The following is a 14,331-nucleotide window of genomic DNA, read 5'->3' on the forward strand; positions in this document are numbered from 1 at the left end:
TCACGCCTACACTGACCCACTAGTGCCCCCTCCGGGGACAGATAAAGTTACAGAATCCTGACACCTACTTGCACCTCTTTTTCTTCTTTGCATCATGTGCTGTTTGGGGACTAGTTTTTGAATAGTGCCATCTTGTCTGCAACTGCATTGCCACTCCTAGATGGGCCAGGTGTTTGTGCCGCACACTTGTGTCGCTTAGCTTAGTCATACAGCCACCTGGAATAGACTGGAAATGATTGTTGTTGAGGTTAATAATACTGTAGGAGCAAAATTACCCCCAAATTCTGTGATTTTAGCTGTTTTTATGTTTTTTTCAAAAATCATCCAGATCCCAAACCAAAACCGAAACATGAAAGGGTGGTTTTGGCAAAACCAAAACACGAAAATGGAATTATAACCAAAACCAAAACACAAAACACGAAAAGTGCCAGCCGCACATCTCAAGACAGGAAGTTATTAAATAGAGTTTAATATGGTAAAAAGTCACAATGTTCAATGCATAAAATATTGATTTATATTAGAAATATATATTTTTGTATAACAGAAATAAACAGTAGACTAGAAGATATTGTACAGTTCATCAGTAAAAGGCTGACCACCAAGATTTGTTAATTTCTGAAATAATTTCCTTAACAAAAATACTCTCTACTGTACATCAACCATTGCCTCCCACCTCTCATATTCTGTGACTGCCCTGAGGAATGTGAGAGCTAATATTCTACTTGGTTTTACAATCAACTCATTGGCCCTCATTCCGAGTTGTTTGCTCGTTATGTTCTTTCGCATCGGTGCGATTTTCCGCTAACTGCGCATGAGCAATGTTCGCGCTGCGTCAAGTAAATTTGCTAAGAAGTTTGGTATTTTACTCACGGCATTACAAGGTTTTTTCTTCGTTCTGGTGATCGGAGTGTGATTGACAGGAAGTGGGTGTTTCTGGGCGGAAACTGGCCGTTTTATGGGTGTGTGTGAAAAAACGCTGCCGTTTCTGGGGAAAAACACGGGAGTGTCTGGAGAAACTGGGGAGTGTCTGGGCGAATGCTGGGTGTGTTTGTGACGTCAAACCAGGAACGAAACTGACTGAACTGACCGCAGTGGCAGAGTAAGTCTCGAGCTACTCAGAAACTGCTAAGAATTTTCTATTCGCAATTCTGCTAATCTTTCGTTCGCAATTCTGCTAAGCTAAGATACACTCCCAGAGGGCGGCGGCTTAGCGTGTGCACTGCTGCGAAAAGCGGCTAGCGAGCGAACAACTCGGAATGAGGGCCATTGCCTGTTATTCAACAACCTTTCTAGTAGTGAGTTTTAGAAGTTTTAAAACTGCCTTCAGGAATGTAGCAGACTTATAAAAATATAGTCCTCTAAGCAAGTTATTGTTTTCTGCACATATGCATAAGAAACAGGAATACATTATATGGTTTACAGGGAGGTAAATTATCTGTAGCTTCCTTATGGGGTTGGTATGTAGCCATGACATGTTTCATGTGGCTGTTTTTTTATTAGTTAAAAATCATTTGCTTTTTCAATGTAAGTAATGCTTCAATGTTTCTATAAGAAAAAATTGTCCTTTACAGACAATGGAATTTTCTACTGCTTTAGTAGCTGTCTATAAAACCAGGCATCTTTGAATAAACACTTAAGCCAGAACAATATCAGGCTGATCACTGAAGCATAGATCAACAAACATTAACTCCTTTGTGACTTAAAGTGTGCCGCTAGAAGCCATGCATACTAAAGTTACTCATATTTTGGATGGGATCATAATCACTTTAATATATTATTTTCCTAATTATTCTGATTATGCTATAGGCATGACATTAGGCATTAAGCTATATGACATGCAACAGTAAGTCCTTTTTCTATTTAACAGTCCTTTGAAGGAATGCTAATTACTTTAATGATTACAATCTATCATACTAAATTAAATTAGTATTTTTGTATTCATGTTGATGTTGTTGTGTATTCATGTCGCAGTAAGACGGACCAGCTCAATAGTATATTTCCCAAAGCAGTGTCTTTAGGACCGGAGCTCAGCCTCCAGAACCTCCACGTAATTAGTGCACCAGTAGGAGTCCGAAGCATAAACCCATCACTTGGACTGCATTCACCCCCAATTGAGCAGCTAGGTCATTTCCAATGGAATTCTTCTAGCATCATTATATTATTTTCATTACCAATATGGATATTTACATTCTATTTATTTCTTTATAAGCTATTTTGTTTGTGCATGAACTCATAGATGCATGGTACAGTATATTGAAAAACTTTAAAAACTGAACACATATTTATTTAGTTTCCAATTACTTTTAATTTTTAGTTCTTACTATACTTACATTTAGGGGGATATCCAATTAGCTGCAGCTAATTACGTATTATCTTTTTAGCCTCGACTGCTGGCACTTATCGGAAGTTTAGTTCACCTACCTCAGGCAGGCAGCACCAAATCCTTGATAAGTCTTCTTAAAGCTGCGATCACTGCCATGGAAACACATAGGTCCGCCGCTTTTCATGGAACCTATATGTTTCTGTGCAGTATAGGGTTAATTGCCGCACTGTAAAAGTGGGCTGTAATTGGATAGCCCGATAATTACCATCGAGCAAAAAATCATGTTAAATGCCCGTTTTTGCCGTGCAGCAAAATACTGCAGTTAATAGGATATTTCCCTAGGACTAAACAGTTGCTATAACACATATATTAATCAGTGCTTACAGCTGTTTTCATGGGTGAGCAGTAACACAGTATGAAATGGCAAGAGAGGCCCTAAAACGAAAAAAAAAAAGAACTGTACAGAGCACCAGTGTCACTGTTAAACTGATCTGACTATATTTCATGTTTAATTAATCTGAACCACATTACCAATCAGTATAACTATTAAACAGGTTTATATCTTATAAGGTTCACAGTTGAACCTGAATCCTTGCTCACACCTCACTGGGAGAGCTGTCCTTTGCTAAAATGTTAATGCATACATGCTAATAAACGCCAATATGCATGCAGTGAGTGGAGGGATGCATCACATGCAAAATGCGATGCTTGATGCATCCCACCCTTCTGGAGATATCAGTTACTTAAATGCATTTTTTGGAAAACTTTTGTTCCAATAGGGAACCATGTTATCATTATCAGATTTTGTTAAAAAATCAAATAAGAAGAACTCTTGGAAGAAATACAATGGGGCAAATTTACTACGATGGGAGTTCTATTTAAGATGGGATGTTACCCATAGCAACCAATCAGTTTCCAGGTATTATCTTCTGGAATGTGCTAGATAAATGAGAAGTAGAATCTGATTGGTTGCTATTAGCAACATCCCATCTTAAATAGAACTCCCATCTTAGTAAATTTACCCCCATGTAAGGTTTGTCAAAGAATGGAAATACTTCACTATATATGTCAATAATTCAAGCTTTTCATTTATATCACATTAAGAAGTTTTCTAAGAGGCCAATACAAGTTAACTAAAATCAAAGTACAGTAACAGCTATTTTGAAAGCTACAACAATAGTCCAAAACAATGTAATATGTGATCTTGATACATCATTGGCTGAGGACTTTGCTATGAACAGTGATGCGGTTGCTACGTTAGAGGGGTCAGACTTTTGATTGACCTTGTCCTTAGCAACTAAGGCGAAATAAAGGAAGGTTCCATTCTTAATTGTAACATTCTGGGGAGTAAAGCTGAATTGCTCACTGGAGCCGGCTGGCAGTGGTGTAAGACTGGAGATATTGATAGCTGTGCCACTTTCAAAGTCATCTAGCAGTTCCTGTCTGCTGAAACTCATTCGTAGATCATACATGGAAACTGGAAAATAAGAACAACAAAGTGACAAGTCAGAGCTGCCATGTGAGCTAGGTATGGTAAATGTAGTTATATGTTAAAAAGTGTACCTGATGTCAATATGAGCATAATGGAAAGTTAATATTATTTTTAAGACAAACTTTAATATTTTCAAATTGACAACATCAGAGAGAGGGAATGGGCAAGGAAGAGAAGGAGGTAGTGGGGTACATTCGCATAAGTACAATGATAACTTAGCATCTTTCCCTGTCCAATAACAGATATGATATTCAATCAATACCTTACTTATATACATTAATCCACTGGAGATGTGAATTTAAACCATAAAGGTAAAGAGGAACATAAAAGTAAGAGCAGTCCATCACAACCACCTGCAATGTGTTACAAGGCTAAATGAATACCCACATTACCACTAGAGGTTGGCACTGGCTAAATGTGGGGAGTTGTGTCTAATGGAACTCTGATCTTAACAGAAGTTCCTGCCAAAGAGTGAAGAAGATTCAGGGAACCCACAGGTCACGGCCACCAGCAGTGCCAGATTACGAAATAGGCAGAGTTGGCACCAGGGGCGAATTGCCCATAGGGCTCACAGGGAAGATTTCCGGTGGGCCAATGGGCATGTGTGGGGCCTGTTTTGTTTGTTGACATGTGAAGGGTGGTGCTGTATACCTCTGGTGCTGCCCATGTGAGGTCACTTCTACAATTTTTTTCCAGGGCCATTTCAGTTTCGTAATCCGCCTCTGCACGATTTTGAAAGGAAGTGTAACAGAATATGTTAGCACTAATAAATGAATATATACAGTAGATGCTACAACCAAGAATTGTAAAACCTCTTGGTGTCACTGGGCATTTCAAACAACAGTGGAAATGTGAAACAAATTGTAATATCAAAAGCTATATTGTACATTTTTGTCACCCCTGTGGGGGCCAATTTGTTGTATTGTTTTCTGTGGGGACCAATGTGTGTGTTTTCTCCTGTGGGGGCCAATGTGTTTTATTTTTTTCTTGTGTAATGTTTTTCATCTGCACTTGCGTTTGAGTTGCACCGTGCGTGCATGCACTGCGATGGTGTTCGTACAGAGTTGCAGTACAGAGTCAGACACATGCACCGAGAAGTGTATTAGAAATATGTTGAGCGTTTCTGTGTGGTCACAGGGGTTGGCTAATCAGATGCAGATGTAATGTAGTGTGGGCGTGTTGCTGATAGTGGTTCCATATAGAGACATGGAATTGCTCTAGCATAGGGCTGGTGAAAGTTTCAATGGTGCAGCTGATGGTGGCACTTAAAGACATTCAAAGCATGACTGCAGCATCTGTAGACACTGACAGTGGGCATGTCAGTCCTTGCATATTTGGATGCATGGATATACACCAGGGAACTGCATTGTAGTATCATTAGCATAAGGCCAAAGACGCAACTGCAGTAAAAGACACAAGGAAGGCCACAACTGTCGCCAACTCAGAATCAGGCCCTATGAGGATGAATCCCGTCCCCTCAACAGACCTCACCCCCACAACAGACGTCACCCTCGGCCAGGTTTTCCATCACAATCCACCACTGATTCGCACCAGCCTATGGACTCCCCGACAACAGATCAACATAAAATTGATTTTATCTTAAAAGAAAATTAGTCAAGCTTTCTTAAATTATTTCCAAAATATAGGAAAAATGAATCAACTCGAAGAAACAAAAACTTTACATTAAAGACTCTGTAGAGAAAATATTGTATTAATGTAATGTACCCATTAACAACTTAAAGTACATAAACCATAGACATCAAATTCACATTGCAGTTTCCAGATCGTAGACTGTTGGTTTATAAAATTTAAAATGTATTAGTAGATAATTTGTAAAGGGTCCCTGAGATTTCAACTGCTTATGTAGCTCCACAGGGCTAATCTGCCACTGGTCACCATGCTACTGACAGATAAAAGAATGGGGGATGCTGGCAGTTTGGGTGCAACATTACATAGTAACATAGTAATTAAGATTGAATAGAGGAAAATTGCCCATCGTGTTCAACCCGTATTAAGTTGTGATGATTCTAACATACCCACTGAAGTAATGTTTTATGACTAGTTAAGAACTATAACTCATATTACCCCCGGATTAACCACGTTAATATTTTAAATATTATAACCTTGGATATCATTTTCATTCAGTAAATTTATCAAATCCTTTTTTAAATCTATTTACAGAGTCCGCCATTACCACCTTCCCTGGCAGGGAATTCCAAATCCTTATTGCCCTAACAGTGAAGAACCCTTTCCTCCGTTGCGTTCGGACCTTTCTCTCCTCCAGCCGCAGCGAGTGCCGACATGTCCAAAACGGTGTTTTTTTAATAAATAATTCCTTTGATAACTCTTTGTGATGTCCCTTTACATATTTGAAGATATTAATAATATCTCCTCTTAGGCGCCTCTTTTCTTGTGTATACATATTCAACCTAGTAAGCCTTTCCTTGTAATCCAGTCCCTCTAGGCCTTTAATCAATTTAGTAGCTCGCCTTTAACCCTTTCGAGTTCACCGATATCTTTTTTTATACAGTGGTGCCCAAAACTGAATACAATATTCCAGGTGCGGACGTACCAATGATTTATACAGCGGCAGGATTTCATCCGAGTCCCTTGTCTCAATTCCCCGTTTTATGCACGCTAGCACCTTACTTGCCTTCTTTATTGCGCTTTGACATTGTGTATGGTTATTAAGCCTATTATCACTGAGTACCCCCAAATCTTTTTCCAATACTGTTACCCCTAGACGTTCCCCATTTAATATGTAGGCTGCAAGTTTGTTTTTAGTCCCGAAATGCATAACCTTGCATTTGTCTGTATTGAACCTCATTTTCCATTTAGATACCCAGAATTCAAGTTTAGATAAATCATTCTGCAAGGACTCTACATCTAATTCCGAATTAATTACCTTACATAGTTTAGTATCATCTGCAGCAAGGGAGCGGGACACTGCAGCAAGGGAGGAGACTGACCAGCGATGGGAGCACCGGCAGTAGACCCTGGCTGGCTTAAAGAAGATGGCACGGAACAGCGGGGAGGACGGCGCAGATCGGGATCCTGCAGCAGGAGAGAAGATTCCCCTTCGGAGCGCAGCAGACCACACTAAAAAGGGTGTATCCCCGGTGCGGTGCTCTGCATCCTGGGTGGCGCCGAAGACGTGGAGTGTTGGAGGTGGTAGAAGCGCCGCAGCTTGGGGTGAGAAATCGCTGCAACCCTCCCACAGCTAAATTCTGCAATTAGTCGATTAAGGGGGTAGGCTCCCCTCACCACAGTGCCCCACAGGCCTTGTTAATTAAGGGGGTAGGATCCTCTCACTCTATAATGTGAATTTCGGCTCCTACCGTGTGTTATAATGTGAAAGGGGCACCAGTACTAGATAGTATAAGGGGTTCTACTACACTGAAGGACACGCCCCCTTCTTAGTGGTCACACCCCCTTTTCAAGAGCACGCGCCTTCGGCGCGCGCATAATTCAAACCTTCACTTTTTCATACCCCCCTTCAAAAATTACACTTTAACCACTGCACCTACATCTATACATATACACGCTGACATCTTTATATACAGTGACACCTATTTGAGCAGGAGATGATGATAGTAAGGTGCATGTGGAATTGAAAAGAATGTTTCCAGTATGACCTGAAACAGCTGGCGTGTCATGTTGGCACATCGCCATTGGCGTACGCACATACTTTCATTTTGTATTTTTTTTTCGGGGGGTGGCACCATTATTGATCTTGCCCTGGGCTCCAAAACCCCTAGTTACGCCTCTGAGCCAGTTACTTATCCATGTGCAAACAGTTTTTCCTAGGCCACGCTCCTTTAATTTGATGATCAGTCTCCTGTGAGGCACTGTATCAAAGGATTTTGCAAAATCTAGGTAGACCACATCCACTGCTTTTCCCTGATCAAGATTATTGCTCACTTCCTCGTAGAAGCTAATTAAGTTAGTTTGACATGATCTGTCCCTCACAAACCCATGCTAGTTCTTGCTAATAATCATAGTGGTCTGTAGATACTCCTGTATACTGTCCCTTAGAATTCTTTCCAATATTTTCCCCACTATAGACATCAAACTAACCGGTCTGTCGTTACCCGAATGATTTTTGGATCCCTTTTTAAATAATGGTACTACCTCAACTATACGCCAGTCCTTCGGTACCATGCCTGATCTAATTTAACTATTGAAAATCAAGAATGTAAATCTAGTTGTGAACTAAGCTCCATAAGAACCCTCGAGTGAAGACCATCAGGACCAGGTGATTTATTAATCTTAATTTTGCTTAGTCTCTCCCGGACTACTTCTTCACTTAAACAAGTATCTAACCATGAATGATTACTGTCACAATTGTTATGCTCTACTCCCACCATCAGTTCTTCTCTGGTGAACACTGATGAAAAAAATGTGTTCAGTATTTCCGCTTTTTATTTCGTCATCATTTATCAATACTCCAAATTCATCTTTAAATTGGACCTATATTTTCCTCTTTTAACCTTTTACCTTTTATGTATTTAAAAAACTTTTTAGGATTGGTTTTACTCCCTATAGCGATTTGCTTTTCATTTTCCATTAAGCTGCTCTTATTGCTTTTTTGCATTTTTTTTATTACATTCCTTGTAATACTTGAAAGACTCCTCCTTTCCATTAGATTTATAGGCTTTGAAAGCCCGCTTTTTTTATCCATTTCTGCCTTAAACTTCTTGTTAAGCCACATCGGTTTGAGTTTAGTACTCCTGCGTTTACTGCCCATGGGAATAAATTTATGAATATTGCTATCCAGCAACCCTTTTAAAGCATCCCACATTTCCAAAGGGGTCTTATTATGAAACAAAACGTCCCACTGTCGTTAAGTACATATCTCAGCATACTGAAATTAGCCTTCCTAAAGTTAAATGTTTTGGTTGAACCCCTCTAGCTATGTTTCCTGAAACTGATGTTGAATGTAATAATATAGTGATCACTGTTACCCAAAGTCTCCCCAACTTTAGTGTTTGGTATAATGTTCACATTATTAGTAATTACTAGATCCAGAGTAGTTTTACCCCTAGTTGGGTCCTCGACTAATTGAGACCAGTAGTGATCCTTTAACATATTTAAGAACCTGTTGCCCCTCGCTTTAACACATGAATCGTTACTCCAATTTATATCAGGATAATTAAAATCCCCAATCACAAGGATGTCCCCCAATCCCGCAGCCGTTTCAATTTGCTGCAAGAGTTGTTCTTCCTCATGTATGCTAATATCCGGCTGTTTGTAGCACATGCCTATGACTAGTTTTTTTGCATCAATATTTCCACTTGAGATTTCAACCCATAGTGACTCCACATTATCGCCAGTCTCCTCATAAATAACCTCCTTTAAGTATGGTTTAAGTGATGGTTTAACATAAAGACATACACCTCCTCCTCTTTTGCTTGCCCTGTCCCTCCTGAAAAGAAAATACCCCTCCAGGTTTGCAACCCAGTCATGAGAGTCGTCCCACCATGTTTCCGTAATACCTATAACGTCATATAGCCTTTGATGCTAACAATTCCAATTCCCCCATTTTACCTGCTAGACTACTTGCGTTTGCAAGCATACATTTTAGTTCCTTTATCCGTATGTTTTTTTTAATGATATCCTATCCTGGTTTACTAGTGCATTCCTAGAGTTACTGATACTGACTGTCCTTCTTGCTCCCTCTCCACCCCCACTGTACTTAATATTGCCCACCTTACTCTTCTCTTTGATCAACCTAATGTTTCCGTCTAAATTCACCGCCCTGACACAAGTGGTTTCCCTTATGCTCCGTACTTCATTTTCTATAAGCTGTAATGATGACACATAATTGTTATTAGTTAATGCTTTGGCAATACCTTTCTTAATACACTTAATAGAACCCATGTAAATACCCTTGCCGGCTGCACTTTCCCTCCCCCCTTCTCCACCCCCATTTATCTCACTACCACCATCCCTACTATTCTCACTGCATGATCCATAGTTTCTAGCTAAACCCTCCCCCCAGGCTCCTAGTTTAAAAGCTCCTCCAACCTACTAACCATCCTTACCGCCCAGCACCACAGTCCCCTCCTCATTCAGGTGCAATCCATCGCGAGAAAAAAGATAGCGCCTGACTGAGAAGTCCACCCAGTGTTCCAAGAACACAAACTCCTCTTTCCTACACCATTCTCTAAGCCACACATTTACCTCCCTAATCTCCCTCCGTCTCCCTGGGCTAGCGCGTGGCACTGGTAATATTTCAGAGAATATTACCTTAGATGTCTTTTTTTTTAGTTTCTAGCCTAAGTCCCTTTAATCTTTCTTAAGGACATCCCACCTACCACTAACTCGGTCATTGGTGCCAATGTGCACCAAGACCACCGGGTCTTTCCCAGCCCCTCCCAACAAACTATCTACCCGATCCACGATGTGCCGTACCCGAGCACCCGGGAGACAACAGACCATACGGCGATCACAATCCCGGTAGAAGATTGCCCTATCTGTCTTTCTGATGATAGAGTCCCCTACCACCACCATCTGCCTGGGGGCCTCTCTAGCTTTCATCCCATCTGAGCCAGAGGGACCACTCCTCTGGTTGCTAGAGGGAGCAGTCCCCTCCGGCTCCATCATTTTGTCGCCACCAAATCTTTGTCCAATCAGGAAAATTTGTCCGGGTTTGATAGATCCGAGATGTCGTGCCTGCCCCTCTTTTTCTTCCTTCTAACAGTGACCAAACTGCCTACCTGATTATACACGTATTAGAATACAATATAAGAACATGGACTAGCAGCATAAGTATGAAATAAAATTATAAGGCCAAGGGCCAGATCCATAATAAAACAAATTGGATCTGGACACATTAAGTAGGGCTAAGCTGGGTCTTCGGTTGTGGTATGAGTTGCCGGTGGCTGGGTTCCAGCAGTCCAGGGGGCCCACACCGCACACACTGCACCCATACTTACCCCTCCGGAGTCTTGCGATGGAAGCCCTGCTGTGCGGGCACAGATCACTTGGAAAATGGCCGCTGCGGCAATTTCCAAGTGATTTGCACATGCGCACTGGTGGTATCCCCGGGAACAAGGCGCGGGCGCCATGTTCCCAGAGACCTCTGCATGCACAGTAGACTCTGGCACTATGGCAGAGTCTACTGCTGCCGGAGAGGAGGGAGCTCGCGATGGAGGATGCATGTGGGTCCCCTCCTCTCTTAAAATGCCCCTGTATGTGTGACTGCCTGTCCAGCAGGAGCAGAGGCAGCTAGGTGACACTATGTTTAAGTATATAACAGATGATACTTTATTTACCATAGACCGTTACAACCTAACTGCACCAGCTAAGGAAATTCTGTGTCGCAATTTAAGCAGCAACCGGTCTGTCTGTCTATTTTTACAAGTAATGATGTCTTTTGTTTTAGACCATAGTGGAAGTGAGGTCAGGTTTCAACCATATCTAGCTATGGTCCACATAGTAGATTGGGTTGGGTTTGCGTGACCACCGGTCACCATACCGATGCTTGGATCCCGGCTTTTAGATGCCTGGCGGGGGAAGCAAGTACAACGAAGCCCCTTGCAGGCTCGGTGGTGAGCTGCGCTCGCCATAGGTTCTTTTCCCACGAGTGGGAATAGTCCCTGTTAGTCGGCATGCCAACTATCGGGACCATGAGGGGACGGGAGCCCAGCATCGGTATTGTGACCGCCGGTCACATAACTACATCCCAATAGATTTTTCATGTGTACATACCCATACTTCCCACCTCCAACATATATGAGTGTGGAATCAGGATATTGGGACATTGCTGCAGCATACTAGGGGCATGACCCTGTAACAGCATGCACTGCAATATCTGCAGATTGCAGTTTTAGTGTGTGTGTGTGTGTGTGTGTGTAAATACCCAACCAATTTATTGCTGCATACACTGCAGGCATGTACAGTTTGTTGTATGTTTCTGATTCACAGCCTGATTGGTCTGAACTCATGACTTAGGCAGACTTTGCTTGCAATAATTTCTCTCATGTTTCTACTGGTATGTCACCTTTCTATTGTGTTTACAGACAGAGATATCCTCAGTTTCTTGTATGCAATTGTCCGATTTTCCTCAGTTTAGACAAGGGTGTTCATCATTTAAGATTAGTATGAAAAAATGTTCAGTTATCCCTTTGAAAAGATATTTTCAGAAAACACTTCAGATCTTTCCTGTTATCTGCCCTCCCCTATAAATTCACGTAGTATGAATCCAACATGCTCCTATGAGTGCTCGCAACAGCTTTTGGAGGTCATTCCGACCCGTTAGCACGCTGCGGTTCATTGCAGCGATGCGTACGTGTCGTAACTGCATTGCGCAGGTGCGTTGTTGACCGGCGACAGCCGCCGCCAGGCAGTGATGCCGCGTACAAAGAAAGTGGTCGTAGCGGCGATCGCAAGAAGATTGGCAGGAGGAATGCTTTCCGGGGCGTCAACTCACATTTTCCGGGTGTGGAGCAGCGAACGCAGGCGTTTCCAGGCATTTGGAGGGCGGATGTCTGACGTAAATTCTGGGACCTTCATCGCTGGATCCATCGCACAGAGTAAGTAACTGCAGGGCTAGTCAGTGACAAACGCAGGATTTGCATGGGGGGGGTTTCCAGAACTGGGCGGAGCCAAGCACGGGGGTGGGGACTGAGGAGAAAGCAAGGGGGAGGGGGTTGAATCAGGTGTGAGTAATTAGGAGGAGAAGGGGCTGATTAAAGCAGCTGGCTGAGCCTATATAAGCAGTGATCAGACTCATTGGAGCTTGCTCATTGTAAGGGAGCTTGTATTTCAAAGTGTAGCTTGGATTTGTAAGTGTATGTGAGTTGGAATCAGTAGAAGGTGAGTTCTGATTATTCTCTGTCTATCCATATAGGGATAGTAGTATTGTGGGAGAAAGTTAATCTGAATCTGATTGTTTGTATCTGTACTGTTTTTTTTTTAAAGTGTGAGGAGAAAGCCAGGGGGAGGGGGTTAAATCAGGTGTGAGTAATCAGGAGGAGGAGGGGCTGATTAAAGCAGCTGGCTTAGCCTATATAAGCAGTGATCAGACTCATTGGAGCTTGCTCATTGTAAGGGAGCTTGTATTTTAAAGTGTAGCTTGGATTTGTAAGTGTATTTGAGTTGGAATGAGCAGAAGGTGAGTTAGAATACAGAAAAAAGGTGAGTTTTATAATACGCAATCAGGAACACACATATTTGCAATACCATTAAACTTCTGGTGAGGCTGCAAGGGGCTGACCTTGTGAGTGAGTGAGAGGGTCTCTTACTTGGAGTAGCAGAGGGGCTGTGATTGTGCGTGTGTGAGGGGCACTTTTTTTTTTTAAGCAGGAGCTGGAAGCCGAGTGAAAAGGAGGTGCAGTGAGCTGGAACAACTGCAACTGCTAGGTGGAGTATCGGTGCCGCAGGAGAGGTCCCACTCAGATAAGTATTGATTACTTACTTATTGTGTATTGATTGTATTGGTTTTTATTCTCTTTATTGTACTTTCGAAAGGTAATAGGGAGTTGATTTCTCAAACAATGGGAGGGGCCGTGATTGAGAATCTCACTCAGTGCGTCGTGCAAGATGTATGCGCACCAGGAGCAGCCGACCCAGGGCGAATACATATGCACGAGATGTGAGCGAACGGTTGCCCTGAAAGCCCAGGTAACTGATCTAGAGCAGACCGTTACGCGACTGAGGGATATGTACAATCTCGAGCAAAGTTTAGATAGAACGGTGGAGGAGTTGCAGCAGGGGTCACTGGTAGATGAGGAAAATCAGGTAGGCAGTTGGGTCACTGTTAGAAGGGAGAAAAAGAGGGGGAGGCACGACATCTCGGATCTATCAAACCCGAACAAATTTGCCCGATTGGACGAAGATTCGGTGGATGATAGCGACAAAATGACGGAGCCGGAGCAGACTGCTCCCTCTAGCAACAGGAGGAGTGGTCCCTCTGGCTCAGATGGGATGAAAGCTAGAGAGGCGCCCAGGCAGATGGTGGTGGTAGGGGACTCTATCATTAGGAAGGCAGATAGGGCAATCTGCTACCGGGACCGTGATCGCCGTACGGTCTGTTGTCTCCCGGGTGCTCGGGTACAGCACATCGTGGACTGGGTAGATAGATTGTTGGGAGGGGCTGGGAAAGACCTGGCGGTCTTGGTGCACGTTGGCACCAACGACAAAGTTAGTGGTAGGTGGGATGTCCTTAAAGATTATAGGGACTTAGGCCAGAAACTAAAAAAAAGGACATCTAAGGTAATTTTCTCCGAAATATTTCCAGTGCCATGCGCTAGCCCAGGGAGACAGAGGGAGATTAGGGAGGTAAATGTGTGGCTCAGAGACTGGAGAAGGAAAGAGGGGGTTGTGTTCTTGGAACACTGGGCGGACTTCTCAGTCAGGCGCCATCTTTTTTCTCGTGACGGATTGCACCTGAATGAGGAAGGGGCTGCGGTGCTGGGGGGTAGGATGGTTAGTAGGTTGGAGGAGCTTTTAAACTAGGAGCCTGGGGAGAGGGTTTAGCTAGAAACTATGGGTCATGCAGCGAGTTTAGTAG

The 14,331-nt window shown here is 42.7% G+C and overlaps 1 protein-coding gene across 1 annotated transcript in view; it reads right to left on the reverse strand.

The window, feature by feature from the left end:
- Nucleotides 1-2,798: 2,798 nt before the first annotated feature.
- LOC134957793 (calcium-activated chloride channel regulator 1-like) overlaps nt 2,799-14,331 on the reverse strand; it is a 262,420-nt gene continuing 250,887 nt past the window's right edge. Inside the window, exon 15 of the mRNA XM_063939962.1 lies at nt 2,799-3,800. Within this exon, the coding sequence (XP_063796032.1) occupies nt 3,463-3,800 (338 nt within the window). The 3' untranslated portion in view covers nt 2,799-3,462. The remainder of the gene's footprint in view (nt 3,801-14,331) is intronic.

This window comes from Pseudophryne corroboree, chromosome 9 (assembly GCF_028390025.1).
Source record: "Pseudophryne corroboree isolate aPseCor3 chromosome 9, aPseCor3.hap2, whole genome shotgun sequence".
Lineage (NCBI taxonomy): Eukaryota > Metazoa > Chordata > Amphibia > Anura > Myobatrachidae > Pseudophryne > Pseudophryne corroboree.